General features: G+C 34.7%; 1 protein-coding gene across 1 annotated transcript in view; it reads left to right on the forward strand.

The window, feature by feature from the left end:
- DISC1 (DISC1 scaffold protein) overlaps positions 1–2,798 on the forward strand; it is a 491,977-nt gene extending 489,179 nt beyond the window's left edge. Inside the window, exon 12 of the mRNA XM_074262397.1 lies at positions 2,595–2,798. Coding sequence (XP_074118498.1) covers positions 2,595–2,768 — 174 coding nt within the window. The 3' untranslated portion in view covers positions 2,769–2,798. The remainder of the gene's footprint in view (positions 1–2,594) is intronic.
- The last annotated feature ends 6,853 nt before the right edge of the window (positions 2,799–9,651 follow it).

Here is a 9,651-nt window from a genome sequence, read left to right on the forward strand (position 1 = left end):
TCATCTTTCATAGAGTTTGGAGAAAAATGCTTTTATAATTATTAAGATGATATATTTTTTTCTCCCTCATTATTTTCAAATAAGTTTAATACATGTGTCTTTTTTCTATTGCACAGGACTACAGTAATCAAATCATTCACATATTTTCAAACATTCAAATAAATGATGCTATTGCTAAGTGACCAAAATTCTTTCAAGGAGAATATCTAGCTACATAAGGACTAAGTAACATAATTATTTAAAAATAAGTTTATGGATTAGGTATGCAAATTTTTAAAATCTCTGTTGAGTTTTTTCCCCCTAGCTTCTCATCAAAAGATTATTTTTGACCTTAGAGGTACCTAAAAAGTTACCAAATGCATTGAAGGATAATTTGATAAGTTGAGGCTAAATTTGTGATTTAAAAAAGTTTTGAAATCATATGCCTTGGCCAATAGAAACAAAGCACATGGCTTGGCTCTTAGAAATATTTCTACTTCATCAATAAAATTTTTCCAAACTTTCTTCTCTCTTCAAACCTTTGTATATTCCTTGCTTCTATTATTTATCAACAGAAGACCTTACCTCATACTTTATTAAGAAGATGCAGGTTATAAATCAAAAATTCTATCTTCTCCACTACTCTATCAACTCCTTGGTGTCATCTCCAACTCATTCCTTCTTAACTTCTGCCTTTGATGAGGAAGTGGTCCTCATCGCAAAAGGGTTCTACTTACACTTGTCACCCTATCCTCTACCCCTTTCCTAAATGTCCATCTCTCATAATCTATTGACTCCTTATTGGCTATCTGCAAATATACGCAGCTCTCCCCATCTTAAAAAATCCTTATTATCCTCTTCTATCCATTCAAACTATTTTTTCTACATTTCTCCTCCATTTTGTAGTAAAGTTCTTAGAAAATTCTATCAACTTACATTGTTTCAATTGATTCTCTTCTTCCTCAGTTCTTAACCCCTTATGAACTTTATTATATCTTTGAAACTGAACTGAAATTATTTCTTATTACCAATGATCTTTGAAATGGCAAATATGATGTACTTTTCTCAATTCATCCTTTTTTTTTTAACTTCTCTGAGCATTTGACTGATGACTACTCTTTCCTCCTATGTGATACTATTCTCTCTTATTCCTCCTACTTCCTATCAAACTGCTCCTCAATATCATTTGCTGACTGTTGTCCTCTTACTCTCCCTAATTACCTCAAGGCTCTTTTCTCTCTATACTCCTCCTTGGTGATCTCATCTGCTCCCATAGATTAAATTATCATCTCTCTGCAGGTGGCTCTTACCTTTATAGACCCAGTCTAAACTTCTTCCTGAATTCAAATCCTACAATATCAGCTGGATTTTTTGAACTGGAAGACCTAGAAATATCTCAAACTCATTATATGCAAAGAAAAAACATCTTTCCTCTAAAACTCATCCGTCTTCCAGATTTTCCTATTTCTCACATGGTTGCTATGTCATTCTAGTCATGAATTTGCATGATCTTGGAGTCATCTACAACTTCTCACTTTTATTCTTGTCTCACATATCTAATGAGATGACAAGTCTTATCAACTTCCACTATACTACTTCTACAGTATATGCCTCAAGTCATTTCCTATTCTTCTCTCGAACAACTACTATTCTAGATCAGGCTCTCCTCACCTCTCAGCTGGAGCCACATCTATAACAGCTTTCTAATTAGTATTCCTGCCTCAAGTTTCTTCCTTGCTTTTCCTTTCGGTGCATTTTCCATGGAGTTTCTTAAAGCATAAGTTTGACCGTGTCATTAAGCGAAAAAGGAGATACAAACACAAAAGCATCTGCATTTCTATATGCCATAACCATCAATCCACATAAAGAGTTATGAGGAGAAATGCCCCTTCTGGAAATGATAAATTATGTCAATTATTTGGACATTAACTTATTGAGACATATAAGAGACCTATACAAAGCCAATTTCAAAATTTTACAGAAATCAAAGAACTGAACAAATGAAGGAATATACCCTGTTTGAGGTTAGGTCAAGAATATTTATTTTAAAATATCAAAACTTCACAAACTATTTAAAGACTTAACATAATTCTAATCAAAATACTAATTGGTTTCTTCAATGAATTAAATAAAAATGTTGAAATTAATATGGAAAAATACCTGGAAAAGAATATTAAATCTATGAAAAAGAATTAGAATTTAAGACTAGATGATGTCTAAATTCCTATTTTGCCCTGATATTCTTTAAGTTTGTTAATCTAGTATCTTCCCTCTGTTGATGATCATCAATTTCTCTTGTGTATAGCTTATTTATATAATTGTTTGCATATAAGGGGGAAAAGACTGTGCATTTTTTTAAAACAAGGATTTTCTTTTACCTGGCATTGAATTTTCAACACTTATCCTGGCACATAGTGTGGTGCCTGGCACATAGTAGACCCTCGGTAAATGTTTATTGATAGACTAAATGAATATAAGATCAAGATGAAGTATAAAAGTTGATTCTATTGGAAAGTGTCCCATAATATGCCACATACTGAAACATTTTCAGTAGGTGCTTCCCTCAGTGCAATAAATAATGAATAAGTGACCTTTCTCTTTTTTTCTTTTGACAGGAATCTTACATTATGTCTCTAGAACTGAAAGAAAAATGTGAAGCGATAAGTGAAAAGTTATTGTATTTGGAAGATCAACTTCATGCTGCAATCTATAGCCATGATGAAGGTCTTGTTCATATCCTTTTAATCTTGTATAGATTTAACACCTGCCAAGTTCTAACTCCAGATTAAAAAAAAAAAAAAAAAGAAAACAACAAAAAAGGAATCATGATCAATGAGTAATACAGGAGTTGGAAACAAATAGATTTTTCTATTATTTTCTATGGGAGGTATCTCTAAAATCTTGGAAATCAATCACAAATCCATCACAGCAGACAAAATAAGTTCCCTCTTGTTCCAGGTATGGAAATAATAGGAATTTGGAATTGTAGAATCGTAGATTCTTCAGGAACTCAGAGGTCATTCTATCCAACACATATCTGAACTAGAATCTCATCTGTTTTGTCATAAATGATTCATTTCCATCTATCTATTACTTGTACATCCACTGCTTGGTAACTTATTTCCTCTCCTTTTGTCACCAACAAAACAGTATGCCATTTTGGCAAAATTCTAATTGTTAAGAAATTTTTCCTTAGTTTGAGTCAAAGTCAATGGGAACAAATAGGGAAAGTACTCCATGTAAGTCAAAAATTTAAATGCACATGAATAGATGGGGAGAATACTATTACTTTTTTCTGTTAAAAAGACGGGGATCATAATGGATTCTAAGTAACATGAATTAATAGTATAACAGGACAGCTCACTGCCCCGCTCCCTCCCCAGAAAAATTTATGATATATTAGGCTACATAATAGAGAGAAAATGTCTAAATTCTAAGCAGAGAATTGAAAAGCTGAAGAGCCAGGATAATGGGGGAATTTAAAATTATGTTGCACAAGGATCAGTTGAAAGATGTTTAGCCTGAAGAACAGAAGGTTTGGTAGAGTAGGTCAGAAGAAAGAGCATGGGACTTCTCACCAAGTATTTGAAGGGCTATCATATGGAAGAGCTCATCATCATAATGAGAACAATATTACATAGTGTTTTAAGGATTACAAAGCATTTTATATATGTTAATTGTTGATCATTTTATACTCACAACAATTGTGGGAGGTAAGTATATTATTTCCATTTTACAGATGAGGGAACTGAGATTAAGGTGATTAGGTGACTTGCTCAAGTTCACACAGCTAATAAATGTCTGACACTGGATTTGAATTAAGTTGTTCCTGATTCCAGGTCCATTTCTGTCCAGTGAGTCACCAGTTTTGTATTAAATTTATTCTTCTTGACTTTAGTTGGAAATGAAACTAAAACTAATGGAAGAAGAAAAAGAGAGGTAGGTTTTGATTTGATATAAGACAAACCTTTAAAATGATTGGATCTGTCCTAATGTGCAATGGAATATCCTAGTAGTTGGTATATTGTTCTTCACTTCAAATGAAGGCTGGTTGAGTACTTGTCAGGCATGCTGATCAAAAGAGATCTTCTGGTTCAGACATAAATTGAATAAATGGACTCTGAGGTCCCTTCCAATTCTGAGATTCTGTGATATTGGTCTTTTACTCTTTTCTATGTAATTTCATGGTATAGTACCTCATGTTTTGGTGTCAATTCTGCACAAGAATTAGATGTAGAATATAACCTTTTAGAGGGCAGGGACTGTCTCACTTTTCAAATTTGTATTCCCAGTTGCTAACACATAGTAGGTGCTTAAAAATGCCTATTAAATAATGGGAGGGGATACAAATATTTTCTTTTATACACTTTAGTTCAATATGTAGCATTCTCAATTCCTTCTTGGAATACTATAAAAAGTCTTTGAGAATTCTCTTTGTCATCATCATCAGTAGCATTCAAAGTCTACAAAGCATTTGATACATATTAATTGATCTTCACAATCCTGTGTTATTATTATTCCTATTTTACAAATGGGAAAATGAAGGGTTAGAAATGTTAAGTGACTTGCTCACATAGCTTATAAGTATTTGAGGTAGGATTCAAACTCACATCTTCATGTTTCCAAGTCCAACCCTTGACTGACTGTATCACCTTGACACTGCCTTTGTGTCTTCCACTGACAGATATTGGAGGTCGAATCATTTCTTAGGACTAATGTTTTACTCTTGCTTCATCCTTTAACTTTAAAAAAATGTGAAGCTTGAAGATGAAGGATAGTTGAAAATAAACTAATTATTACCAAATAATGAACCTCAAAGAGCCAAAAGAAGTGAGGATACCTTTTATTATTGTAATGCTTTTTTTTGCATATCAAATTGAAAACTATATTGAGCTCATTTTGATGTCACCTTTGCAGCTGAATTGTTAAATCGTCCTTTCCTCCAACTTTAATAATAGTAATTAAGGCAATTAAAAATATTAAAATCACAATGATAATATTAAAAGACTAAAAATCATTCCTATCCATTCTTAAGTGAGCATGCATCTACAATGAGTCCTGACAGTATCATAATGTATGCTCCAATTTGTTGTGGGATTTTTTTTTTTTTTGGTCCATGTCATATTGTTATATTCTGGTCACTCAAGGATGGGCAGCTGTAGGACCTTGCTGCCAGTCAATAGAGTTCTATCTTGATAATCAGCTAGAAAGTTTTTGTATAGAAAACTCTCTTCTAAGCAAAAATGAACACCTATAACATTTGTTTTTATTCATTGGCTCCTATTAGAACAGCTCCTTTCTTAGAGATAGAGGATTGAATGCAGTCATCAAGAAAATGATATATCCCTAGTCTGAATCTGTGACAGATATTATCATTCTCATCTCCATCACTGATATGCCTTTTTTAGGTGCAGTCTGTGCTTGGGCTCTGGAGCAAATCCAGGCCATGCTGAAAAATAAGCAGTGAAGCAAGACTTTCACGTTTATACTACAGGAATGCAGCCTTGCCATATAAGCTCCTAACTCCCTCTTTCAAAGGGTAAGAAATCAGGGTCATAGAGAACAAATAGAGAATTTCTGGGAACACAAAAGATCATCCGACTGCTACAGATAGACCATGACAGTGCTCCACAGGCCCTTATCTGGCTCTTTACTCTATCCATTCTCCCACCAATTGTGTGCAATGACTATGATCACAGTTCAGCAGTTGGGATGTCATTATATCAGTGCTGTTCTGCAGTCTTGATCCCACCTAATACTCTCACCTGTCAAACTCAGATGTAAGCAGAGCCTTTGGAGTTCATCTGTGGTATGCAGACCCAATAGAGTTCTGACTCCCACACCTGTTTTTAACAACAGAAAAAAAAAAAAAAAAGGCTTATGAGCAGGTGTTTCTCTTTCCAGAACACAATCCCTGACTGCCCTGACAAAGAATGGATTTTTCGCACCTTATCATTTTATCTCCAGAAATCATTCCTGTGAGTTGAAATTATGATCCAATATAATATGTAAGAGCTTTGTGATGTTGAAAACGTAAAAAGTTTTTCTTTGAACGTAACACAGAATTAGAGGCCTCCTGCACATGATGTATTACATCAAGATTTACCTTTCCACTGGTACCTCTATGCCCCATTAGCAATTGCTGGTAGAAGATTGAAGACTACAATATAGTTTACTATATGATTGGGCCAGCCAACCATGTCTCATAAATGATAAGTTACCATACTATTAAGAATAGTAAACATAATTCAAATGCTACTGAGTTTTCCAGGAATCAATTCAAGCTTAGAATTACATTTTTCTTTTCAAACTTTATCTGAGAAATTTTTGCTAACTTTCTTGCATATCACATATAAATTGGAGATAGGTCGATAGCAAAGAAATACAATATGATTTGTCCAAATTGGAAAGAAAAATCATGTTGGCCTCTTAATTATTGGACTATTGACATTGGTCTATGTCAATAGGAAAAACAGTCTTCTATTCATACCTTCTTCTCTTTCCCACTCCCTACCCCCAACCCCAATGAATATTTAACCCAGAGCCAAATTCCAAGGTCATTCAATAATAATATTCAGCTGTATTTTTTTTAAATCCAATAGCATTTTATTTTCCAAGTACATTTAGACAGTTTTCAACACTTGCTTTTGTAAAACTCTCTATTTCAATTTTTTCTCCCTCTTTCCCTTACCTCTGCACTGCCTAAGACAGCAAGTAATATGAAAGACAGCAAAATAAGTTAAATATGTGCAGTTCCTTTTTGGGGGGGGGGAAGGGCTGAGGCAATTGGGGTTAAGTGACTGGCCCAGGGTCACACAGCAGGTGTTACGTGTCTGAGGTCGGATTTGAACTCAGGTCCTCCTGTCTTCAGGCTGGTGCTCTATCCACTGTCCTAGTTGCCCCATATTCAATTCTTTTAAACATATTTCCATATTTGTCATGTTGTACATGGAAATGGAAAAACATGAAAAAGAAAAAGCCAACCAAACAAAAAAGTGAAAATGCTATACTTCAATCTATATTAAGTCTCCATAGTTCTCTCTCTGGATGCAGATGGCATTTTCCATCCCAAGTCTACTAGAACTGCCTTAAACCAACTATTGAGAAGAGGCAAATCCATCACAGTTAATCATCACATAATCTTGTTGTTATTGTGTACAATGTTCTCTTGATTATCATCTTTCTTAGTGTGAAAAGTGTTCAGGAAAGGCAAGAAAATGTATTGACCATTAGAATGAATGCCTCAGGAGTGATTTTCCTGAGTCACTTAATCATACTAGCTCATTCAATTTAGCAATTGCATGTAAAAGGCTCCAGGAGCTTCTATTTCAGAGCCCTCTTCTGATGCCATGTAGCTATTGGCTTTTCTTTTCATTTTTCCTCTCTAAAACTTCAGTTTTTTTCCTCTCTAACATAAGTACAATATTACTTAAACTCAGAGTCGTTGATTGCAATATGAGGAAAGTGTCAAGCCTTTATGAGCCTACAAATATAAAATGGTGCTTGAAATGAGTATCAGCAACTATATGGAAGAATTTGGAGTTAGGAAAATCTGATTTGGAATCCTGCTTTACTCAGATAGTTATGAACATTATCACCTTTGTGCAAATCACTTAGCCTATATTTGTATCTTTTTCCTCATCTGTAAAATGGAAATAATCATAGCACCCACCTCCTAGGATTGTTGAGTAGCAAGTAAAATCATATGTATAAAATACTTAAAATACCTTAAAGAAGTGTTTTGTGTGTGTGTGTGTGTGTGTGTGTGTGTGTGTGTGTGTGTGTGTGTGTGCGTGCACTATTATTATCTGAGACATTTTGGAAACTGCTAGCTTCTCAAGGATCAGCTCTTTTGAGGATAGAAGGATCATTGCATAGATGGGTAATTGCTTTAGTATTGATTGTTATCCTTCCAGGTGACCTTACCTTAATCACCCACACTGAGGTATTTTTGCTGAAATTTTTAAAATTTTGTTTTTGATTGTAATATTGCCTATTATTTTTCTTAAATTGGATAGTGTGAGGGCAATATTTTTCTAGGAAGCTATTTTGTCCATCTCTTCAATATTTTAAAAATACATTTCACTCAAGACTTTGCCTTTTAAGAGTTAAAAAGATTTTAAACCAACAATGGTTAAAAGGTCTTAGATTAATCAAAGTCATCCGTCTTCAAAGCCACAGCTCAATATTGGAGACAAGCTTGATAAGAGAGTACCACATTTCCTTCTTCCATTTTAACCACAATCTATTGACCATGTATCTTAAGCAGAAGAGTATATTTTCATCATTTTAATCAGAGATGGTTTTCCCTCTGCCCAAGGTAATTATGAGGCCAGACCTTCTGCACTTGACTATTTCTTGTAGAGTTACTTACGGAGCTTTGAATGAAGCAGCAAGGTGCCTAGGACAAAAGGAAAGAAAGGAATGACAGTAGAGGTATTAGAAGGAAGAGAATGTTGCATTTGGAATCAAGGTACTTGGGTTCAAATCCTGTCCCTGCCAACTTGCTTAAAATATGATTTTATTTTGCTAATTTCTCTGAGTTTCAGGTTCCTCCTAGGCAAAATAAGGAGATTGAGCTGGATGCTTTCTGTGGCCTGATCTATTTTATTTTTAGTTGGCCTGATTCATCCTTTTGTTTAATCTTTCACTTTATATATGAGGAAACTAAGAGGCAGATATGTTGATGACTTGTCCAACGTCACACATTTGGCAAATGGCAAAGTCAAGATTTAAAGTCAGATTTTAAATTGAGTGCTCTTTCCACCACGCAGTCCTAATCCTATGATTCCGTAGCTCCCTGAAAGTAAGGGATAATAAAAGTAATGTAAACCCTAATTCATGGGCAGGTGACTTTGCCAGTAGTAGGAACAATTAGAGGAGGAGAAAGAGAATGAGGAAAAGAGGAGAAACAGAAAAAGGAAGAGAGGGAGGAGGAAGAGAAGAACAAAGAGGAGAAAGAGAAGCAGGAGGAGGAGGAAGAGGAGAAGGAAAAGAAAAAAGAAGGAAGAGAAAGAGGAGAAGGAGAAGGAAAAAGAGAAGGAGAAAAAGGAGGAAGAAGGAGAGGGAGTGGGATAGGGAGAAGAGTATATAGAAGATGACTCTGGAGAAAAATGGTATCCTGAAAACTTTGAGAGAAGATCATTTATCAAGAAGAGGGTAATTTTTAGGAGCAACTAGGTGGCTCAATGGCTAGAACACCAGCCCTGGAGTTAGGAAAACCTGAGTTCAAATATGACATCAAACACTTGACTAGCTATGTGACTCTGAACAAGCCACTCAATCCAAAATGCCTCCAAAACAGAGGATGATTTTCCATGTCATGGGCTTCAGAGAGAATGAGGATTGGCCAGGAAGAGCTGGATTTGAAGTCAGATGATCCTGAGTTCAATGCTTATGTATCATTTAATAGCTGTGTAACCTTAGCCAAGTAATTTTGTATCTTTGGGCCTTGGTTTTTTGTTGTTATTGTTGTTGTTGTTGTTGTTTGTTTGTTTGTTTGTTTGTTTTTTGTTTTTGTAAAATGTGAGTTACATTAGATGACCTTTGAGATCCCTTGCATCTTGATCTAACTCATAATAACAATGCTCATGTATATAGCCCTTTATAGTTTGTAATTATAATTATTTCATTTTATCTTCACAACTAACCTGAGAGGATGATATTGTCATT

Source organism: Sminthopsis crassicaudata, chromosome 4, assembly GCF_048593235.1.
Source record: "Sminthopsis crassicaudata isolate SCR6 chromosome 4, ASM4859323v1, whole genome shotgun sequence".
Taxonomy (NCBI): domain Eukaryota; kingdom Metazoa; phylum Chordata; class Mammalia; order Dasyuromorphia; family Dasyuridae; genus Sminthopsis; species Sminthopsis crassicaudata.